This window comes from Anas acuta, chromosome 9, assembly GCF_963932015.1.
Source record: "Anas acuta chromosome 9, bAnaAcu1.1, whole genome shotgun sequence".
Classification (NCBI taxonomy): Eukaryota; Metazoa; Chordata; class Aves; order Anseriformes; family Anatidae; genus Anas; species Anas acuta.
In genome coordinates, this window is record NC_088987.1 from 4,748,377 (window position 1) to 4,772,167 (window position 23,791).

The following is a 23,791-nucleotide window of genomic DNA, read 5'->3' on the forward strand; positions in this document are numbered from 1 at the left end:
ACAGTGTTTGGTCAATTTAGATTTCAAAGGAACTTATTGGTTTGCCATGTCTCATTCGTCCCTTAGACTCACCCACTCCCAAGTAGTGTTATATCTTAAAGGACATTCTGTGCACCCAGATGTCAGATGATTACCGTGGCACTCCAACACACAGCTTTGCCCATTCCCTTCTCTGGTTATTTTTCAGTTTCTTCCAAAAGCAGGATCCCACATGTTTATAAGCCAACACCATCACCGTAGAGTCCAGTTATTGTTTCTAATCCCAGAATTATAGGATACAGCTTCTTGTTCAAAATTAAACTTGGGATTTCCAGCCTAGCTGTCTCGGATTTCCTGATCAGACCACATTGTTCCTTACCTATGCTGCCACAAATACAGGTGCCTCTGCTGTGAACACTCCTCTGGTTTAAAACTTTTGGGGGAAACATAGAAAAAAAGTGAGGTTTAGCTAAAGAATTTCATGTTTCTGAACACAGATTTAAGTTTAGAAAAGGGCGATCAGTGATAAAGATGCCATTTCTGTGTCAGCCCAGCTCATTTCATTACACAGAAGTTAGGCTCCACTGAGATGCATCTTGCTTCAGTGAACACATAAGGAGAAGAAATCAGGATTATCACTCTTCCACAGATTCCTCACTTATGACAGACAGTGTTTGGAAACTGTGGATTAAAACCTGCTTAGTCTCTAGTTTAGCAGGTTCTCTATTTATACAAATCCATTCCATCATTGCATTTTGGTAAACAACAGCCCTTGAACTGGTAACAAAATTGTCTGATATCGTTATTTGCCTTCCGTTTTTGAAGACCAAAGCTATACATCGCATCAGCTGAGACACCTCCATTATTGATTGTGTAAGAAGGGGAGAAAATAAAGTTCTGACTTAGATTGGTCCTGACAAAATATCTGGTGACAACAGTAAGATTAGAGCTACTACCATCATAGTGTATGCTAATAATATCTGGCACTTGAGGATGAAGTGATGCTGTCTTGGTGCATCCTATACTGGAAGGCTCAAATCCCAGTTTTGGGATTTCAGCACTGCTTGCCGTAGAAGTAACCCCAGGCACTAAATCCGGGTAAGAGTGTACAGAAGAAGGCGTGACTCCAGCTCCAGCTTTTGCATTCAAATTTATCTAATGCCAGTAGCTCAGGCTGCAACCACCAGACACAGAATGGGAGCTGTCAGGCTACAGAAACACCTACCGATAGATTCATCAGTGCAAAAGGGATAACGTGGACTACGCTGCCCTAAATCATCTTAGCTAACAGTGACACTAATTGACAGACCGAGGCCTAGGCCAAGTTGATACAGTCCACATTGCTTTGTTCTACTCAGAACTCATCTTCTACGTCCCCCTCTCTCCTGCTCCATTGCTGCTCTACCATTTTTCCAGCAAAAACAGGACCACAGAGATAGACAGACCACTGCATGACTCAGAAATACACCCTGATGCCTGTGAAATCCAGCCAAGAACATCTAGATCTTCTCTGGAAAGGGGCCAATAAAGCATCTTTATGAATTGTGGTTTTCACACCTCACTACAGCATACAGCAGTCCTGCTCCTGTGCCAAAAATCAAAGACAGGATGCTGGGGGGCTTGAGTAGTGTTCTCTCTCCAAACTTCCCTCATTAGGTAAAATAGAAAAAAATATACATGTATATGCATCCCTATTATATTGGTTTTGCTTCTACCATAGGAATTATTTTTTCCTAATATTAAACTTTCCTAGTTTTCCTGAAAAGTGATTCACATGGCTTAACACATCTGATGAAAAATATATGCTGATGCAATACTTTGCTCTTAATCTGTTTGGGCAACCCAATACCTCAGAAAGCATTTGGTTCATCGTCACCCAGACAATCTTGAAACATCCCAGCAAAGGAGCTGTTCTCAAGACTGTTTTGATTCATCACATTTCAAGTCAAAAGCAAATTATTCTCAGGTTATTTAAAAAACACTAGCATTGGAATTTTTTTTTTGAAAAATAACAATTCTGGGTATGATTTTCTTCTTAATTAAGAAGGTTCAGAAAGCAACAGTATAGCTGCAGTAGCATCAACAACAAAAATATTTAGAGTCACCATTGCTAACTTTTTTTTTTTTAATACCATGTACTGTAGGATTTCTCTATGTTTTGCATTACGTTACAAAAAGGTAGCTTGTTTTCTGTAAGGTCATGCTGAACTATAGCAGAATTACAGCCCTTTGTTAACATTAATGCTTCTCCGGCAGCAATTTTCATAAGGAATTTTCTCCAGGCTTACACATTGTGTTAGCATTTGAGAGGACTTGGGGCAATTTTTTGATGTTGCAGCGAGCATCTGATGAACTTTAAGTGTGTGAACAAGGGATTAACAAACATTAACTCTGATGTGCCACCAGGTGACATGGATATTAGCAGAAACCAACCACACCCTGCTATTTTAATATTTGCCACTTACCAGGCGTTCATTCTGAGAGTTAACCCACCGACAGTGAGAATTAAAGAGTAAATTGCCAGCTTGAGCAGTATAACCATCTGATCCCTGTGTTAGCCTCACAATATGCTTAACAGGATTTCCATCTCCTAGTTCTCCCCAATCCAATCGGATGCACAGTCCTGGAATAAGGCAGTTCTGGGGGGAACGCTTGCCAACTGCCAGAAGTCCACCGTTTCCGAAAATCAGCGCGCAGAAGTAACACGATGCAGCAGAGCTAGGCACTTCTTAGCCACCTCTCCTATTTCTTTTTGGAACAGGAAGATTTTAAGTGAATGCATCAAGCATCTTAAAAGCTAACAACAGCTTAGCAGGTTAAATGTGAAATAGGTTTATCAGATCACTGCAGTGCTCTTCTTGTAATTATGTTTTTACAGCCTGGTTAGAGGATGCTATTGGAGAAGGGCTTGTGATGTCAGAGTGGGTAGGGCTTAGGAGCAGGGATGAGGGCTAATCAAGATAAATTCAATTTGTATTTAAAGTAAAGTCAGCGTTAGTTAAGGCAGTTTTTGACATGTTAATCTTGATGTGTTTTAAAAGCTGCCAATCACATTACTGAGGCAGCTCGAAAGGAAGACTTCTAGTGAAGGCACACACTCTCGGAGGTTCATGGTGTCATCATTTTTCTCAAGACTAAGGCCTTCACAATAGATGTAAGTATACGTAATAAAACTAAATAGTGCTATTTTTTAAATGTAAATGGCTATGCTACATCCGCTAAGCAAGAAATGTATGATTTTTCATATTTTATAGGAAAGACTTATGATAGAAACTATAGAGACTGAAGGTGTCTTCTTCACAGTGTTTTTCTTTAAAAGCAGCACTGGAATGAAAAGAGTAAAGTTAGGAGTAGGCAGGGGCGATATAGAAAAACTAAAGTATGTGATTAACTATGTACCGGTTTCTCAGCAATTTTTATGTGTATTCTCGTGGGTAAATAATCCTGCATATTCAGGTGGAAACTCTGTATTTGTTTTAAAGCATAAATTTGATCGTTTTGGAAACTTTTAAAGATTTATTACACAAATGAAAGGTTTTATTTGGGAAGGCTTTTCATTGCAAAATCAGTATTTTGCAAGCAAATTGGATACAGATTGAGTCGCTTAATATATGCAAACCAATGTTTCATTGTCTTCTGTCACAAAATATTCTTAAAAGATAACTGTCTGTTAATACGTAGAGCTGAATCTTTGTGCTAATTTGTTTTTTTTTTCAATGCTATAGATAAAAATCAATATTTTACACGTATTTCCTAGAGCAGCGGATTTTCTAAATCAGTGTGCAATCAGAATTAATCAAGGCTATTGATTTTGGCTGTTTTCTTCTGATATACATACATTAGATTTGCCTAATTAAAGTTTTGCTCCTATGCCTAGTCACTGTAACAAACCCCGGTGATAACAGCTTTGTAGAACACCAGCATATGCAGTGTGATATATTCTGTAAAAATAACGTTATGCTGTAAGAGTTCCTTACATCTTGGTATTATCGGAATATGTGGGTGGAATTAACTATAGACCAAGAAAGGCTTGGGCACTATTAAATTGCCTTCTAAGCTAAAATTTCAAGCTGCTCAGTTACAGAATACGTGAATTTCCCCTCTCCCCCAAGCTCCAAAGATAGGGAAAGAGCGAGAGAGACAGTCCTGACTCAAGTAATTTTATTGTGGCCTGATCCTACAAACTGTGGAACAGAAAACATTCAGTCTGTTGAAGATGCTGACTTTTGAGTCTGTATACGGAAGCCAATCTGCAATTTCATGTTACTCTTGTAAAGGGTAAAAGGTTGTATTAAAACTTATAATTTTCTATATGAATGTGGAAAACAATGATGGTTTTAGTATCTGATATTTGATTTGCATATATTTAAATACACCTGCAAATATTTTTTAAAATCAGTTTGTGCTCTTTTGATTTATAATGAATAAAAGTAGCCTGAAAAGATTAATAATACAAAAAAAAAATAATAATCTTGTTTTATCTTAGTGGTCTAAGACACAACAAATGCAGTTTTCTACATTTTTATCAAAGAACTTTGGGAAGTCTGAAGGATACTGGTGCGATTCTAACTCAAGGAGAAAGGCACTGAGGATTTGGTACAGGTTTTCAAGATTCAAACTCTTAGTCAGACAGTGGAAATCAAAGAGTTGTTAAATATAAATAGTTTTAAAGAGCCTTCCTGAAACATCTTCATCTTTCCTCTGCCTGGTTTCTTTTGGGACTGGCAGTGTTGTCATTTGCACTGGTATTTCAGGTTAAAGTAAGGCAAGAATCCCATTATAATTCAATTGCATTTCATTTGAAAATACCTGCCTTGTTCTCTGATCATCAGAAAGTTTTCTATCCCAAGTCTTGTATTTCCAATATTTAGAAATAAAAAATGAGAAAAAAAAAACACCTTTCTTAATGCTTTAAAAGTAAAAATGATCTTTAAAAAGTGAAAAATATACTTTGTTTTTAACTGATCTCACTTATGCCATGTTTTGTAATCTTTCAACTTTGAAAAGAATAAAAGACAACAAGACAATGTTTTACTTAAAAGCCAAATGTCATTGCCAATTATGAAATAAATCCGTAGGGAAAACAAATTTCATCATGCTTTTCTCTCTGCATATAACCCACGTAATGCAGAGCCCCATCCCTTATAAACAGATTGCCACGTACCAGTTTGTCAGGAGACGAGGGTCGGTGTGCCATGTTACACATAGACACACGCATGCACACACCCACTCTGCTACCACCACTATTTTCATTAGCTCTTGCTTAGTTATTTTCCTATGTTTCTAGCAAGCATAGTTATAACATTTTGTGTGCACGCTTAAGCTTCTGCTCAGTGGGAGCCTCTGGGTGCTGCCACAAATGCAACTCCAAGTCATTAGCACCGTGCTTCTGCAGGACCCAGCCTCTTGGTCCCAGCCTGGAGCTCAGAGAGATGCTGAGCAGAACTCCCCGCTCCGCTGCTCACCACCCTGTATCCGTACCACTCCGGTGCCACGTCAAACAGTGAAAATTGCTTTTTTTTCCTCCACCATCTGCCCACCTCACCTGCTCAGGGCTCTTGCTGTGCACATGTGCTCAGCACACAGCCTCTCCGCCATCCGTTTCAGTCGATAAAGCTGATGGTGTCTCGGTAGCAGGCAGGAACACCACCTTACCTCTGCCCCCACACATTTCAGTGGCAACAAGACGAACTCCTATTGCCAGCTTAACTTAGTACCCAAAGGACTGAATTTACCAGCACTAGGCCTTGATCAAACCAAACCAACATGCTTAGAAGAACTTTGACTTGCTGCTTGCAGTCTTAACAATTAGCTAGCTCCAAAATGGTGAAACATCCATGTCTCCATTTGGGTGTAGCGGCATGCAATGTGAACTCTACTGGATGACACACACAGTGTAAATACAGTTATTTTCCTTTCTTTAGGGAATGTATCGTTCTCAATCCAGTTTTAGGATTACACTCTAATCTCAGTCTCTGAGCAGTCTGTGCCCACGTATCTAGGATTAGAATTTAGCCCTACAACTTCTCCAGTGGTACCTCACCCCAATTAAGATAACATATTTCACAATCCTGTAAAACATAATGTTGGTATAATCCCTTTCTTGTTTTCCAAAAGTAACTTACTTTACTGGTTGTGGGTTCTTGAATAAGTACAACTTCAGCACTAGCATAGTTTAAAGGTAAGAAGCCTTGATATGACAGCTAATAACACTAGAGTATTAATAATATTTATTTTTTCAACCAGAATCTGATTTCTCAAGTAATCACAACTTCTTTTTCTAAGAAAGGAGGCAATGGGAATTAAAATGATACTATGCATGAGTTGCTTCAGGTATTTCACTTATAAGCTTGGATACATGCTTATATCATATGTTTAAGGGATTTCTCTGACATAAATTTACGTGAAAATTTTAAACAATACCCAGCTTCTTTCAAAGAGTCTATAGATCCATTCATTGAAAAGGTATACCAAAAATTGCTTTAAAAATGCTAATTATATGCATTTGATGTATATAAAAGCAATATTAGTCAATGAAATCTTAATGTGTTTAACTAAAATAATAAGTCTTCCAATAAATCTGTACTATACATAAGATGGTATTATGATATGGACGCAGAACTGCTACAGACATTTTGAAAGCACACGGAGGATGATTAGATTTCCAAATGCTTCTGCTTCATGAAGTTCGTGTCTTGCCACTTCTTGTCTAATAAACTGAGACAGAATTAGTACTGGGTGAGTGGTTCTGCCTGCTGCCAAGAAGGGTTTGCTAAGGGTAAGACTCTAAAGGTAGAGATTAACTTGTCTTCATCCCTGTAATGTGCTGTACAGCCAGGATTTGTGCAATAGGATCAGAGAAGAGCCATATATGAATGCAACACTGGACAGCTGGTGTGTATGAATTTATATGAACTCGGCGGCCGGATTTTGAGCTGCTCTTAAATCCCAGCTAATATATGTATCAGAAGTATACTTTCCCTGTTCTCTTCTTAGAGATTTTTTTTTTCTACTATGCTAGTTATTATGAAAATAGTATGAGCCTTAAGTACCCTAATTTTGACCTGCCAGTCAGAGCTCCAGCTAAATAACTCAAGAAGGTGTTTTTTTCCAAAAGGTGTAACAAATTAAGAGAGTCCAGTATCTCCTCCTGACACAAGGTTATATACTAGTCTTACTATTAGGTTGTTGAGCTAAGCATGTATCCTACCACATCAACTCAATACTTCCATGAACAGGAAAGGCAGGGAACTTAGCAAGGAATTTTAAACGGATAACATACATACAAAACGTGTCCTTTACATAAAATTTGCACCATACGGGTATCCTGACATCCAGCTTAGGAAAGCAGATTAGTTTCAGTGGAAACAGCATCCTGAAAACTTTGACCAGAAATACCAGAGTTATTTTTCATGTATCTGAGAAGAAATCCAAGATAAATTAGACAGGATTGACTGGCACAACAGAAAACAAAACAAAACAGAACGGCTTCATGGAGCAACTCCAGTGAAAACCTCATTAAGGAATCAAACCCTCCTTTTGGCTCATGATGATTCAAAAACTGGGTCAGTGGAAGCAGTAAGCTACAGATGCAGTGGAAGATAAACTTTTAAGTGATATTATTCCATGACTTCTCAATATAATATCTATTCCATATCAAACCAACAGACCACCTACTCTGCCTTTGCAAGGCTAAGCTGCTGATGTCATGAACGTTGCCTGAAGTGATGCTCTCTGAATCTTGGCATATCTTTAGTCATCCAATAGATAATAATCTATCAAAACTTACGGATCAGCTCCACTGTGGATGCTGCTGTATACGGAATGGAACCCTTTTTTTTTCAGTGGAAATGCCAGCATTCAAAAGTTAACCTCACTTTTATAAAAGAAAGATTTTGAAAAAGGTTTTAGATAGCCTCTGCTCCAGCTCTGAAAGGAGACATGCACTGTCACCAGTGTAACATGCTTCACATCCACACAAAATCCAGACCCTACAGCAAATAATGCTGTGATACTGGTGCTAATGGTTTCTAACCACAGTTACTATCACTTGGTCAAAACAGGCAGGGTATACACGTATTTGATCCTACATGAAGGCGGTGGTTTTGGGTCAGAATAGATGTTTTTTTTCCCAGCAGGTATTCCATGATTCCACACTTTAAAAGTTGCATCACATAATTGTAGTCACAGGTGTGATTTTATAGGGGAGAAATAGTGCTTCTACTACAACAGCAAAAGTGCAGGAGTTCTAGTTAGGCCTGATGAACAAAAGCATCTTGCAGTTCTGTGTTTTTCCCCCCTCACACAGGGACAGCTTCCCCAAAAACAAGTATGTTCCCCACTGTGACCAGAGCAGGGAATTGAAGCAAAATTGAATTGAAACAATTTCCTAAAATGATAAAGTGGTACAGCATTTCAGTCATCTGACAGGAGAAAGTTTATCAGCGTTAACATTAACTTTGATTTTTTTCTTTTCTGAATTACTAAACTAAAATGACAAAAACCTCCTTTTTTTTTTTTTTCCATGGCCCTTTGCTGGTTGCTTTGTCCCTTCATATTCTCCAGTCAGGTGCACCAGGGTATACAGAAGTTAGGATGAAGTTTACAATTTCAGCTTCATTTTCTAGTGCATTTAGTACAGCCCACTCAGCCATGAACAGAAACCACCCAGATGGTCACTGGACCAATATGGTACGGCAAATATCTTCGCAGTTGCCGACTATTTTTTGAGCTGCTGCACAGTTTAGTTCTGCACTAAAACGCTTTAGTACTGAGCTTTAGCGTGCTTTAGCAGCTCAGAAGCACTTTGGCAGCTCAAATGCTCTTCATGAGGCACCCAGCATCCTAAACCGCTTTAAGTCTAAAGTATCCTTTAAAAAAAAAAAAAAAAAAGTCCACAATCTTTGCCAACACAGAATTGAGCATTTACAGCATTCAGAAACGTAGAGAACACCACCAGACCAGGCTGCTCCAAACCCCATCCAGCCTGGCCTTAAACACTTAATCACAGGGATGGGACAACTTGTATAAAACCTACTGTTCCTTATACTGTTGAATGTCTTACTCCTTTCTTTGGGCCTGCTGATTCTGTTCTCACTGGAAAACCATTGCTGTCTCCTTACAGCATGACTCCTCGGGATCACATGAGAAAGATGTCTATGCTGGGGGAGCAAGGAGCTCTCGAGGAGAAGCACTTGTACCGGTTAGCAAGTGGCATGGCAGCAGGAGGTAAGCAGGAAGAAAACTTACGGCACATTTGTTTATAGGATTGCTAATCTCGAGAAACAGCCAGCAACAGGTTGAATGCCTTTTAAAAAGGTATCTCAAATTTCTCTTAGGAATAATTGGAAAAGCATTTCGCTATCAAGGTAATTAAAAGTTAACATGGGGAATTGCTGGCATTCAGAAGCTGACCAAGAGGTGCTAAGCATCTGGAAGAGGAGTCAAGGCCACAGAGCAGCTCAGCAACAGATGCTGTAGCTGGACGCTGAGGTTCTGGATCTAACTGCAGGCTCTTCTTGCTAGAGCTGCTCTCTCACAACAAGGCTGATCCCAGCTAGTAAGATTTTTTAAAAAGAAAAATCATATTAGAAATGAAAACTCTCTCAAACAGAGAACTTCACGTTCATGGCTATGCCCTTCTAGTTTAATAGTGATATACAGGTTATTGCTGATTGTAAATTGTCCTTTTATACACTTGACTGTGCACATCCTGCTTATTTTTACTGCATTTTGATTGTATAAAACCGCATTAGTTAAACAAAGCAGTTAAGGTGGCAGCAGAATCTGTGTCTGCTTTGTGTCAGAACTGCGGCAGCGCCAGGAGATGCTCATGAGGAATCAGCTGATGGCAGCAAACCCCCCGCTAATGGGCACCGGCCAGCAGAGAATGCAGGCGATTTCCTCCCAGTTCGAGCCTCGACTGGTAGACAGGTATTTTGCATCCTTTCTCTAGTGTAATACTGCAATTAAAGAATAAATGTTCATGCGCTGTCCTTCAGTACATAAAAACCTTATATTAGTATTAACCAAACAATGTCCTTTCCATGTCTAAACATCTTTTTTTTTTTCTCACAGAGATTTGTTACCTTCCACCGAAATGATGGCATCAGCTGACCCAAGACAAATTCATATAGCATCCCACCTCGGGCCCACAGTCCCACAGCACACAAACATGCCAAACATATTGTCCAACCGTGTTTATCCAGGCCCAGGTAATGAAGCACTCTCTGTAAGTTGAAAAGTGATAGCATGCAACTGAGAAAACAAATGGCAACTATTAGTTTTTTTCTCCCCATTGGTTTATCAGCAGTATCCGCACACCTAATTTATTTTCTTTGGTAAGATTGTCTCCTTTTAAATGAGACTATCTCTTACTAGGGATTCTAAACTGTGCCAGTTTAGGCCTTAAACACCAATTTTAACTTCTGTTAAATACACTGATTTCCAAACATTTTACATCTAGGCTGAAAACAGTCTTTAAGGAGCAGGTTTGCTTTGCTTAACTGGTGGCTATTATTTTCTGAGCAGCTGTAACTACTTCAGAGACCTAAGTCACCAAATAACACAACCCTGCTACCTCCTTCCTTTATGGATAACGGCGGGTGCACCTAACGACACATCTGATCCTAGACTTCGTGCTTCTTCTACATATTCCCACTGAAGTAATGAACACAAGTAGTATTTAACTTGAAATCACGGCAGCTTCCTGGAGAAGTACACGGCTCAAGCCTTAAAAAGCCTTTTGAAGTGCCTTTGCATTGCTCTGGGGTTTGTGCATTTGCTTGAGGAAACAATTTGTTTTATTTTTTTTTTTCCCTTTAAGGATACAGCTTTCTCCAGCCGGAATCCATGGAGGCTGTGGCCAGAAGGCAGGAACTGGTTCAAAAGCAAAATATTGCCAGGTAATTGAGAGTAAGCTTTGCTCTGAGGTGTGGGCCAGGATTAGGGCAGCAAAGGCAGATGGAAGCGATGAAGTCACAGACTTTGCTGATTTTTTTATTAGGAATCATTGAGATAGTTTTTCAAACCACCCAGAGAAGCAGAGGGCCCTCTCATCTCTGAGGATCCAAGACTGTTGAACTTTTTGGTTGTCCCTATTTTGCTTTTAGCCTTAAAATGAGATAGGGAACAGAAACAACCCTCTCAGCTTGGTTAAAGAAACAAACATGCTACAAATTGCAGACCCAGCCCTTGAGCTCTGGACCCAAACAGCCTGAAGTTACAAAAAGTCAAAAACAAATTCAAACTTTACAGCTGTGTGCTATCACATGCACTGCTTTAAGCCTCTACAGCTGGGCCCTGGGGATGATTAGCCACGTCTCCACCCCACCAAGGGTGGACAGCTTTCCCAATTTACCCAAACAATGTGAACGTCAGGGTTACAACAGAGAGCCTGGTTGTTTGTACCAGTTTCAGTGTAATCAGTAGCTGGTGAAGTAGTCGCCAATACTCTCCCTCACAGCCACACCATTTCCATAGAGAAACTCTGACCCCAACTATAGCTGCACTGGGATTTGGCACAGCACTGAGCTGCAGCATCACTTGCATAGAGAGGTTAAGAGCAAAGAACTGATAAATTTTGATTAGGCATCTCAGGAGAACTATGACAGAAGTGTTTTAAGCTCTTCAGTAAGCCAGTCTTGATTGCTGAACTCCTCGAAGCACGAGAGTTGCATCAACAATGTGCCTCATGTAACTGCTGCCACACAGTAAAAAAAAAATATTATTAAACAACCTGCTGCACCCCTGCAGCTGTGCTGGGCCCAAATGGGCCCAAATTTTTGTTCTTGAAGGTACTCTGCCCCTGACCAAGGTCCAGTGATCCCCCCGGTACTCTAGGCCCCAGAGGAGCAGGCCGCCCTGTCAAATCTAACACGAAAAAAAAAAATAAAAGAGATGATTAAAGATCAGAGCTGCCCTGACTGCTTGTGCTCTGTGTCTCTTAGGATGGAAATGGAGATGAGTGCTCTTTTTCAGCAAAAAGAAATGGAGAAAGCTCATCGGAAAGGGCTGCTGGGCCTGGAAGCACCTTTCCTTTACCACGGGATGCCAGCCAGCCCCATTGCTTTCCGCGGCAGGCACAGACTACCTGAAGGCCACCTTCCCGGTGACTTATACGTTCATCGTACCACCCTCGATGAAATTCACGGCAACACTATGCTCATGGCAGCCAGCCCATACCCTCCAGTCAGCGCTTTGCAGAGGGAGAGGGGCCGCCGGCCAGGAAGAAGAGCTGGAAATCCCAAAAGCGCAGACTGTGGTGCCAACGGCACCAAGAACCAATCCGAAGACAAAACTGCGGACCTTGCTTCCACCGCAGTGGATGACGAGAAAGAGGACAAGAAAGAAGCCGAGGTGGAGACACCAAACAAACACGAACAAAGCAAAAATCAGACCGAGCCATCTGCAGTTGCCAAAAACTGCAAAGAGTTTGAACAAGACCTGAGGAAAAACTGTGCTGCTCACGAAATTTCTGCTGAAAGCAACAGCTGCAGCAACACAAATGAGAAGGAATCTAATAGCTCTTGTGCTGCGTTTGATGACAAGTACATGTACCCTTCTGCAATCCCCTTCTCAGCACTACCATATGGATTTCCAGTACCCAGCAACCCATTGCTAACTCCAGGTTTGTCAAGTCTCCAGCCCGCAGTTAAATGGCATATTGATATTCAGTATCGTTAATGACTTGCTCTCTTGTTCCTTCCCTTTGATCTAAGCTAAATTTTGGTACAACAGAGTCATGGCAACTAAATGTAGAATTCATACGCAGTGCTGTTAAAATCTGGGGCTCTGGCTAAGTGTACAAATTGTTATGTTAACAGTCTTTTCCAACCAATTTGCCAGCAGAGCCCTAAAAACATTACTCTTGTCCTTCTTCCTTACAGGAGCACATGGCCTGATCCTGAATGGAGAAGACATTTCTACCATCGAAGACATTCGCAAGTGGACCGTGGATGATGTATACAACTTCATCGGCAGCCTCCCAGGCTGTTCAGATTATGCCCAGGTGAATACAAACATACCTCACGTTCACAGTCACATTTTAAGGCCTTTAGGATCATCTAGATTTAAAGGCGGTCAAACGAACATATTTGAGGTTAGCTAGTTGTTCCAAAGTTATAAATGTAGTAGTAGCCCATGCTCTGAGAGGTCGCATGCACTTCTGCTCGCATGCTGCAATCTGCAGTCATTGCTCATGACGCGTACTAAGAGGATCAGCAGCAAAACAACAGTATAAAAAAAAGTATCTTAATTTTTTTCTTTCTACATATCCTGCACAATTTTTAAAGCACTTCTACGTTCTTGGATATTGGTTTAACCCACCTACCCCCCTGAGCTTTTATGAGTGTCATTGCATTTAAAAAAGTGAAATATCATGAGAAATGCAAGAGGTTGAAATCGCGTACACTGCTGGGAAAGATCTAATAAGATGAACACTCCTCTTTCATTGACAGCAGGCTAAAATGAAACAAGCAACAAAACAACCCAAATGAAACAAACAAACCTCACAAATTAACATGGAAAAATGACAAAGTTTCCAAGAAAAGAAAGTAGATCAGTTACAGGCAAATGTGCAGCTATTTGTACATCTGAGCAAACAGCCTCACACTGCCATTAAGAGAGAACTAGGAAGATAAAACACTAAAATTATTTCCTCCTTTTGTTGTCTATGCCTCAGGATTAAGCACAAAAAATAACCAGTGATGTCTGCTTTATCACCCCATGATGGTATTTTTTTGTTTCATGTAAGATATTCAAAGACCACGCTATTGATGGAGAAACCCTCCCGCTGCTAACAGAGGAACATCTCCTGGATACGATGGGTTTAAAACTTGGACCAGCGTTAAAAATCCGCTCTCAGGTATGATCACCAAATGTACCAAAACCAGCAAGTCAAGAAGATGTGAAAGAGTCAGAAGTTATCAAGATATTTTTTTTCTAAACAAAAACATGTTTTTTTTTTCTCACTGATTAGGTAATTACTGTTAATATTGCGGAAAAAAAAAAAAAAAAAAAGGCTTCCAGCATTTCCAGCATAGTTTGCTTTCGCTTCTCTGCCGACGGCACGCAGGGAGACACTGGAGGTGAAGGGGTTGTGAGGAGCAATAGTTTGAGAGATGCCCAAACTAGAGTGAGGACACAACTGAACTGGAGGCTAAGCTGAGGCTGGCAATGGAAAAGATGGATTTGATGATTTTGATGGATTTATTCCATTGCGCTCTTTTCCTTTCCCAGCTGGTAAGAAGTGTTCTGATACATACTTGCTTTTGCTCCAGCCTGGCCTTTAAAGATGCCAAGTGAATGCTTCTACAGCCTTTCTGGGAATATAACCTTACATGTTTCATCGGCAGGCTGTCCCTTTATGTTTAAAATTTTCTGCTCTTCATTTCATCCAGTAATATAAACTCTCTGCATGTTTCTGTTGTCTGCCTGTCTGTTTTCTTTAATCTCAAGCTCTCTGTCACTCTTCTTTTTAAAACCACCTTCCCAGCTCCTGGCTGGCGGTTTGCCTCCCCTCTGTCTCCTGGGTGCCACAGTACCTAGAGAGCAAGAGCTGTCAGCGCCAGCACACTGAGCCATTTCCCAGGCAGGCTGTGCTGAGCATTGCCAAGCTCCTTCCACAAGAAAAATGGAAAAAGGCTGAGCCTAGAAAAATATGAGAGAGAAAATAGAAGAGATTTTTTTTTTCACTTTTGCTAACCACTGATAAGATGGTTGGGATCTACATGGCTTCCAGGCTTTGTCCCTGGCATTGCTACGTGACAGCCAGCCTCAGCATTTAGTGATGTTAACTCTACGTCAAGAAGCAGCTGCTGCAACCGTGTTTCTGTCTTTAAAGGTGTCTCGACGTTTGGGCAACGTGCTCTACATGATGAATCTTCCTTTGTCCGTGCCTCTGCCGTCTGCTCCAGGCAAACCATCAGACCAGCCCTCCGACATCGCCTCCCCTCTTCACTGCAACAGCAGTGGCGATGCACTGGATAGTCCCTGCTCACAAGGTCCAGAAGCTTCAAAAACAGTGGAGCAGATCGTTTCAGAAAGCAGGGAAAATCCGTGTGACACAGCTGGGTCTCAGGCTGACTTCCAGATGATCACTTTTCAAAAAAGTTGAGCTGGGTCCAGGGCATAAAACGTTATTGCTGATACAGGAACCTCTAGTTACGAAGTGTTTGCGAGGATAGCTGCAGCCTGAAACCCCTGCATGATTGGGACTGAACGAAGTAAGCTGCAAATGATGCATGAGGCAGTGTGGCATCTCAAAAGCATTTTAAAAATGCGACTACATATTAGTGCAATTACTTTCAAGTGCAATTCATTTAAAAGGATATCAGTATAGCTCACAGATACGTTTAAATTTTCGTTAAAGTCTGGTGTCATCACTGACATTTGTCAGAGGCTCGGAGCACTCCGTACAGTTTTGCAGGCTGCTGAGGACCTACAACAAAAAGCTACGGCTGCACAGCTGGCTTCTGCTTCTGTTGAAGCAAAATTTACACAGAAAATGTATACAGCAGCATTTATATCTCCCAATAGATTTCATTGGGAGACTAAGGAATTGCCTGCTACAGAGAGAGAAATACACCCTGGACTCAGCAATTTGAGTTAATTCCATTCCCATTCTAGATCGAAGCCTTTCAAAGTGCCTGGGAAGGAGGTAAGGGTATAGGCAGGGTACACAGATTAAATCCAGGACATCAAAATATTGTGTGTAGCAGCTGTTTTAATTATTCTGAGGCATTATTTATGTCAGGGCTGGAAACTGCTTTGAGTGACTGCATGGATGAGCTGAGTATAGAGTGAAGCATAGGCAGATGCTGCCGTGAAGACCCGTCACAGAGACAGCAACATCCCTGGAGGAGGCAGGCTGAAAGGCTCCTGGTTCCTGCCAGCCTTGCTCCCTGCAGCAGCACCCTTCACCTCTGCTCCCCTGGGCAGGCCACGGACAGCCCTTCACTCAGCGGTGTTCTTCATATTGGAAGAGGTCACCAACTGTAGCCTGAAAGCTGTCTTTTCTCTGCAAAACTGTGTTTTCCCCTCACTTCTGCTACCTATGGCTACTTACCAATTATGCTGTCCAAACTTTGCAGCCTTGAGAGGAAGGGCAAGTATCTACAGCAGTGTCATAAAAGGAGTTAAGCCTGATTCTGCTTTTGCTGAACACTCTGCCACTGACTCCAGCTATGGCAGTTTGGGGCTCTGTGTGTTAATCTCCAAATACTGTACGCAGGGTTTACATTTTTAGGGTTAACTAATAAAGTCCAGTAAGGCCTGATGGACAATGGTGAAATGCTACGCAGCAAAATACTCCAAAGTTGCTGGCAGTAATCTTCTGTGATCTTGTGAAATTATTGGGACTCTTTCCATTAACACGAGAGTTTGATTATGTCTTACACATCACGTGAGGGCATCTTTCACATAAGGAACTGTTTACTGAATACTCAATGGCGTTTAGAAAAAGCAAAATTATGAGCTGAAATTGGAAAGCCTGCGTATAGTTCCACAAGACTGCCTAAGAAGAGCACAACAGCATGATTAATCTTGGAATGGCTTTGCTTGGAATTAGTTTGCTGTTTGCTTTGTCTCAATGAGTTTCACAAAGTGTCAAGCTCCGTTCTCTTTATTAACTTTTCTATATTTTTTCAAGGCTTTAAAACTTAGTAAGGCAGCTTGGAGAGTTTTTTGTTGAACTTAATAATGAAAAATGTTTACTTTTCCAGATTCTGGATAAAACACGATTTTCAATGTACAAAAGTCCTGTTTGTAATGCTTTTACTTGTTATTTTACCATGTAACTTCTTAGATTACTTGCATCAGAAGAAAAGTTTTACTTTTATAGTAATTTAATTGTTATCATTTCCCCCTTTTTTTGAAGTAGATTCTTCATGAAACGTTGGTGAAAAAGCAAATATTTTTATATAGTAAAAGTTTCAGGGACACCAATTTTGTTTAGCATCTGAAACAATTTCTAACTTTGTTGTTGTTGGTTGTTTGTAAAGTTGACTATCATAGTGGCGATGCCGCTTATCTAATTAAACACAATTAACGTACTGGTTTTCCAATGGCACCCTGCCTCCTCACCGTCTTAATCTTTATGAGACCTTCACCCTGATGCATTTTAAGGTCAATTGGGCCACAAGATGTCGCTGCAAAGCTGCGAGAGGTGAGCCAAACCCATCCCAAAGTGACACGCAGCACACTGGGGGTACAGGTGGCCTGTCAAGAGCAAGGATGTGAAGAAACTGAACTTGTTTTTCTAAAGCAGCAGCAGAGGAGCTTGACTTGAAATCCCATATGCCAGGGAAGAAAGCCTGAAATCTGGTTCTGAAGAGTGTGACTATTTTTGTAAATGGCTCAGACGTGAACGGTTCCAAAAGCAGAGAAAGCCGGGATCCAAACTTTGCAGTCTGATACCACTTCTGCAATTAAAAAAAAAAAAAAAAAAAAAAAAAAGGCATGAAAGCATGTGATGTGATCCTGTGCACATACTGGGCTCTTCTTCCCAAAACTACAAAAGGAATGACTTCATGGCTTCCTGTACTGGGAGGAGACGCATCAGAGCAGCTGAACTGCAACAAGGCCCAGACTGCATACTGTGCTTGGGGGAAATAGGAAGGAAAGGGATTTACCTAAATGGACATAATCTTTTCTATTTCTAACGAAGGAAATACCACTAGTAATGAAAGTTTCCTCCCTGACAAACACGTCAGAAAGAAAGAAAAGCAAAACAAAACAAAAATAAGGTTAAAATTTAATATATATATAGAGAGAATCAGTAGACAGTCATACTTTCATTTTTGTTTTGTTTTCAGGTGTTATGTTTACACTGAAACACTCGAGGCCTTGCTGATTCTCAGCATCTGCATGTGGTTTTTTGTTTTTCAGTGCTTATTCCGGCTGCACAGGGGTGTAGCTAGCAATCACAAGTGGCAGAGCTGGCAGGACTGTGGTACTTGTTGATTTGCTGGTGGCTATACCTCCTCTGTGCTCATTTTTTCTGCTACACTATTTAAATCCCATTGGAATGCAGATGATGTATTTTAATACATACGGCACCATCAGAGGTGTTTCACTTAGCATCAGCTGTGTGTTAGGCTGTAACACCGATGCATTAACAGCTCTGCGGGGTGGAGTTGCAGTCATCCAACCATATCCAAATGTAATTTTGATAAAAGTTACATGAAAGCAGACACAAATCAAAGCCAGTGGTTCAATAAAATGAAGGATATGTCACCTGAATGTGTGGCATCATACGTCCAAATTCCTCGTCACCTTCCTATACTGATTTTGCATTTAACATGTTAACTAACAGTGACAGAACAGCAATTAACAGAATCCTATAATGGAGGAGCTTTCAGACCAGATAAACAACAACCTAAACTCAGCATTTAAGGTATACCTAAGACTGAAACCCCTTAAGAAAGTGTTTTTTTGTTTGTTTGTTTTTTGTTTTTTTATTTCCTATCTGGGAAAAATAAAAAAAAATAAAAAAATAAAAAATTAAAAAAAAAAAACCACCAACAACCAACATTGCAGGTGGAGATGGCTAAACATTGAGTGAATTCCTTATTTTACTTTGCTTGCACACGCAGCTTTGGCCTGTTGAGCTGTCTTTATCCCAACCCATGAGTTATCTCACTTTCACTTTTCTGACTCTCTCCCCACCTTCCACTGGGGGGGAGTGAGAACACGGCTGCATGGTGCTGAGCTGCCTGCCAGGGCTAAACCACAGCAGAGGCTTCTGTGTTTAAAGACTTCCTTAATATACATCAGTGCAATACAGCCAGTCAGGCTCAAAGTTGCTACTAACATTCACATCAATTTGTTCCTATGTATGTGCTACACGAGCAACCATGCTATGTTCTTGGCTCTCCGATGGGTTTCTGAAACACAGTCTTCTCAGAGAATGCAAGAAACGGTGATAAGAAGCCCTAGTTTTATGGGGAGAAGTGTACACTTTCCTTTTTCCCATTATTCTTGCCTGCTGTTCTATATGTACTTAAAAGCTAGGATGTCTGAGCGTTGAGTGACCCCCACCCAGCCTTCATTTGCATTCAACTTGTACTCGTTCCTTTGCAGACTTCTCTTTAAAAAACAAACAAACAAAAACCAGTCATCAAAGTTCACATCATTGCAAGAGCCTGACACAGTAAACTGTATCAAAATAGAATTTCCTCATTAAAGTGTAAGTCTGAGCATACGTGGACAGCCATCCGTATTTTTAAGAGTGCCGTCCTTGGCAGCATCAGGAAAATGAAAGTACAGAACTGAGCTTTGTAATACAACCCAAATACATGAGCCAAATAAGAAACGTTTGTGACTGACATGGATGTGCAATGCATTTTACAAACCATGTGCACAGTAGTCAAAGCCCCATGCAGCTTTCAGATCAGATAGATGTAATCCAAAACTATTGTAAGAACCTTTCCCAAGGCCTCCTTTGTACATGAGCTATTCATTCTTCTTCTAATACAATCCACAAAACTCTGCATTTATTTGCTGAATCAGTCTCTTCTGTGCTTTTAAACTCCCCCTACTATTTGCCATAAACAAATTGCATGCGCTCTGACTTCCACCAGGGCAGGTACATGCTTCAGCCCTTTACAAAACACCTGGTCAAAGGAAGAAGCGTGATGCTCTATGAGTCAGCCTATTTGACCCCATGTTTTCATCTCAGCCCTTCATTATTCACTGGAAAATAACAAGTCTGTTCAATGAGGCTGGGTATTCATCAGAGTTCTCCTACCTGTGATGCTTGGCTTTGACTAAGCCTTCATGCTATAGTAATTCTAAAATAATAGGAATACATTTTATGGTAAGCAAAAAACCCACCTCTCCTATTTCATTTGTTGTAGGCCACACAAAAAAATATTTTTTATTCCGTTGACTTGGCCTTTATACATTACTTTCCCCTGCTCTCCTGCCAAGTTTACCTAAGTCTGTATTCTTCCAAGCAGACATTAGTTCTGCTGCTATCCATGTGTTCTTCTTGGACAACAACTTCCCTGTTGTTAAGGATACAAAGTCTTTTACCGAGATTATAGAAAAAAGGAACCTATTGCCTATGTTACACAGAGAATGATATTTTTCCTATAGTACAATGAAGACACAAATAGGTGTTTTGCTTTTACAACATTTTAAAACACACGTATCTGGCATCTGTATGTGTGAACTACTGAAATAAAAATCAATCAACCAAAATAGCAAACAGAAAAAGCACTCCTAACCAAAGGGGAAAAAAGAAAGCATCACAAGTCAATCTGGTTTCATCTTTGCTGATTACCTTTCAGTTACAAGGTTCAAACAGCTCTGCGAGATAAGTGCTGCTCAGCCTGTGATTCATGGGCTTCCAGCAGTCTGTAAACAGTCTGCATTGACGGGCTGTAAAGCACTCATCAGCTTCTGGTTGAATCCGTTAATTTGAGAAATGTAAACCCGAGAATCACATTTTTATATAACAAGGATTTTAAACTCAAACACTTGTAGTTATATCAACAAACGTATGGTTTTATAAAACAATAACATTTAGTTTTTCCTAATGCTAGATCTTTAATTAGTGCCATTCTCCTCCCCCTCCTGCTACTGCCAAAAAATACAGAGGTACAAGCAAGCCTCTTTTTTTTTCTTTCCAAAAGCCTGATCTTATTCTTCCAAAAAATTGGTTGATGTATTTTCCATTTAACTTTTTTTGTATATCCAGGTACATCCCCGCTGACTCCGGTATGGTCTGCTGGACCAGCAGTATTGACATCAGGAGGGTCGTATCCTTACTAGGTTCACCAGGCAGTAAAATAAAAAAATATTCTTGCAATGAACAAAGCTGGTATCTGAAATTGATGAAACTGATTACATAAGGCCTAGAATCAGGGGAAATTCATGCTTAGTTCAACTATGTTTTTTCGTAAGTTATAAATATCAAATAATTCTGAGTTATGCAGAAATGAAAAGGAACTTGCAAGAATGGAGTTATTGCAGAAGCTTCTTAGTAAAACATAATTCTGGAGATTTTTCTAATGAATCTTTGTTGCTCTGCTAAATTAAAAGCTGAGTGGCGAACTAAATATTTATAAGCTTCTGAGATGGAAGTGACTCAGGATATGTCTACACTGGAGTGTGCTTCTGAGTAATGACTCGTGTTTGTGGGTGGATGTTAGCTAAACCTGCCATGAAAGTATGTGTTGCTGTACGGTATGAGGCCCATCTTCTTTGTATTTTGAACACATATTCAATGCTGAAGCTGACTGGATAAAATGGGAAGTCACTCCAGAGCCTGCAGCATGCTATCGTGTATAGATGCTCTAGGAAATGGCTCCTAATGCATCGTTTGGGAATTTGTCTATCCTCAGCTCCCTCCATGGATGTTCTTCCCTCCTTCCTGCCTTCCCTCCCACCCATCCTCCTTCCCCTCAGCATAACAGTTGAGGTAAGTCTGATTCGTGTTTTCCCATCTCTTCCCCCAAAGCCAGAAGGATTAACCATGGGTCCAGAGCTTTATAAAAGTGAATGGCTAGTTCAGCAGAACAGATGCTTGGTTGAACTTCTGATATTACCTCAGTTTCTGTGTTGCAGAAGGCAGCGTGACGCCAAAGATAATTCGTGACATGCTTGGCAGTAATCCAGTTGCTGATGTGGACTTGCACTTCTGGTGCATATCAACTATGCCACAGTGGTAAGACCACATCATCTTACCAGCGTGACCAACACTGGCCCAATAGCACACATGCCAGTAAATTGCCAGAACAAGTGAATGTAAGGGTAGAAGAAAATATATACCAGAGAGAGTAAAACACTGCCTGCCTCAGTGTCCTGCCTCAGAGGCCAATAAAGGACACCTAAAAGCAGAGTGTAAAAACAAAGCAAACATCTCAGAGCACTTCTTTTATCTACAAGGATCTATTACACACCAGCCAGAGGTGATTTTTTTTTGTTGTTTTATGAATGTATCTTTTTTTTTTTTTATAAGCTAAGTTTCCAGCATCCCTGCTGCCATATTAGATAACATAGTTGATTACACACAAACTAATGAAATGCTGTGGGTTTTGCTTCAGTTGACAAAGGAAACCACTCCGCTTGCATGCAATATCCTTCACAACAGTAATTTAAGTTTTCATGATTCAGGAAACCTTACTCTAACAAAAATGGCAGTTGTCACTTAAGAGGCTGTAAATTCACTACATAATTCTGAAATGCTCCTTTTCCAACATGCCCCATAGTTAACACAGACACTTACCTTAAAGGCAAGCAGTTTGAACCTCCACTTCCATCGCCTGATTTTCTTGAGATTCTGCCACTTGCTTCTCTCCTGTTCTCCAGCCATACTTGTGAGTACAAATGAGCTTGTCCCATGCAAGATTCAGCCTTGATAGGTTCCATATTCCACAGTGATAGTAAGTTCTCTACCCAATGCCTCACACTAGAGGATACAATCCCTGGCCCACTTTCTGTCCTTCAGTCCTTTTCACAGATCTGCTTGAGGTGGTCAGTTTACTGACAGCAAACCATGACAGCAACAGGCCACGCTTCATTGTTTTATTTGTCAAATTATACTCTTCGTGCTTGTGTCCTGATCATTAATTCTTGGTTGCTTCAGTTGCCAAACCATCGTTTCGGCACCAATGGAGGATTGTTATTATTAGCGAGCCATACGTTGCAGATGGCTAAAAGTTCTTCTGCAAGAAATCCTCAATTTCAGATGTGCTTTTATGTTACTGTAAGGTAAGCACATTAAATAACTGTTAAAATGATCACTGTTTTAAAAAACACATTTTTGAATAAATATATTTCACCTAAATTTTACGAGAGATTGCTTTATTGTAACCATAAAAACTTTAATTCCCTGTATTTACGATTTCCTCTCCTGGATGATACTTTCTCTAGTTCTCTCTGCAGTCAGCCAGCTTAATTTGTAACTTGTATAGATTTTCTGCCCAGCAACAGCAAGAGGAAAACGTTCAAAAGAGAAAGACGTTGCACCAGAAAAAAATGCACTAATTCTGGCATGGTGATTCAGGGGCAAATATGCTACTGGAAGCAATCTCAGGTTTTTAATTACACATTTTTCAATCTAAGAGGTTCCAAACTCACAGGAATGGGAAGGCACAACGCGGTGCGAGAGGGCTGGACAAGATGATACAGCTCCACACACGCTTTTCCATCCCAAAGTGCCAGGGCGCGGTCTGGAAACACGGTGCCAGGATAAACCATTACACGCTTTCCTAGCTTCGTGACCTAATAGCAAAAGCATGTGGGGCAACCTCTGACAAAAATCCATTTTGTTTTATATAGGATGCTCTCTACTCGTACTTCTGGAGCTGTGTGCGAGGGCCAGAGCACCCGGGGTGTGTTTAAGAGGGTAACACCTAACAAAGGCTGGGCACATCGGGCGTCTGCGTGGCCTAAAGGGCTCTTGGGGTGCACTGACCCTAAATGCAGCTTGTGGCTGCCCAAGACGTGCAGTGGGGCGATGGGCACAACCTGAGGGGCACCTGCGGGCACCATGAGGGGTGGCACAACGGGGGGAGGTTCAGGTTGGAAATGAGGAGACATTTCTCCTCAGGAAGAGCAGCCAGGCGTGGGGACGGGTTGCTGAGGGAGGTGGTGGCGTCCCCATCCCTGGGGGTGTTCAAGGGGAGGTTGGACGTGGTGCTTGGGGACACGGTTCGGTGGGTGACGGTGCTTGGGAGGCGCTTGGACCTTGAAGGGCTTTTCCACCCCTAAAGATTCTGTGATTCTGCGCTTCTACAACACAAGCAGCCCCTCTGAGGGATCCACAGAGTGAGCTGAGAGCGGCGCTGAGGCCGAACGGCGCCCG

The 23,791-nt window shown here is 41.0% G+C and overlaps 1 protein-coding gene and 1 long non-coding RNA gene across 2 annotated transcripts; one reads left to right on the top strand and one right to left on the bottom strand.

Annotated features, from left to right (window-relative positions):
• Positions 1-1,030: 1,030 nt before the first annotated feature.
• SAMD7 (sterile alpha motif domain containing 7) lies at positions 1,031-17,842 on the top strand. Its single transcript, XM_068692368.1, has 9 exons — positions 1,031-3,133; positions 9,104-9,207; positions 9,786-9,912; positions 10,057-10,193; positions 10,805-10,883; positions 11,928-12,607; positions 12,867-12,988; positions 13,733-13,843; positions 14,822-17,842. Exons 2-9 carry the CDS (start codon positions 9,105-9,107, stop codon positions 15,092-15,094), a joined length of 1,632 nt encoding a protein of 543 aa, XP_068548469.1. The 5' UTR covers positions 1,031-3,133; position 9,104; the 3' UTR covers positions 15,095-17,842.
• LOC137861212 (uncharacterized) lies at positions 9,598-11,675 on the bottom strand. The gene is made up of 2 exons (XR_011099473.1): positions 10,810-11,675; positions 9,598-9,930 (listed from the first exon to the last, which is right to left on the bottom strand). It is a non-coding gene; the product is annotated as an uncharacterized lncRNA (long non-coding RNA).
• Positions 17,843-23,791: the final 5,949 nt, after the last annotated feature.

Excerpts from the sequence above, each read along its gene's own strand:
- SAMD7 (XM_068692368.1), top strand. The coding sequence starts at position 9,105 with ATGACTCCTCGGGATCACATGAGAAAGATGTCTATGCTGGGGGAGCAA. Across the intron at positions 10,194-10,804 it reads CCGTGTTTATCCAGGCCCAG|GATACAGCTTTCTCCAGCCG; the intron begins GTAATGAAGCAC and ends TTTCCCTTTAAG. Across the intron at positions 13,844-14,821 it reads CGTTAAAAATCCGCTCTCAG|GTGTCTCGACGTTTGGGCAA; the intron begins GTATGATCACCA and ends CTGTCTTTAAAG.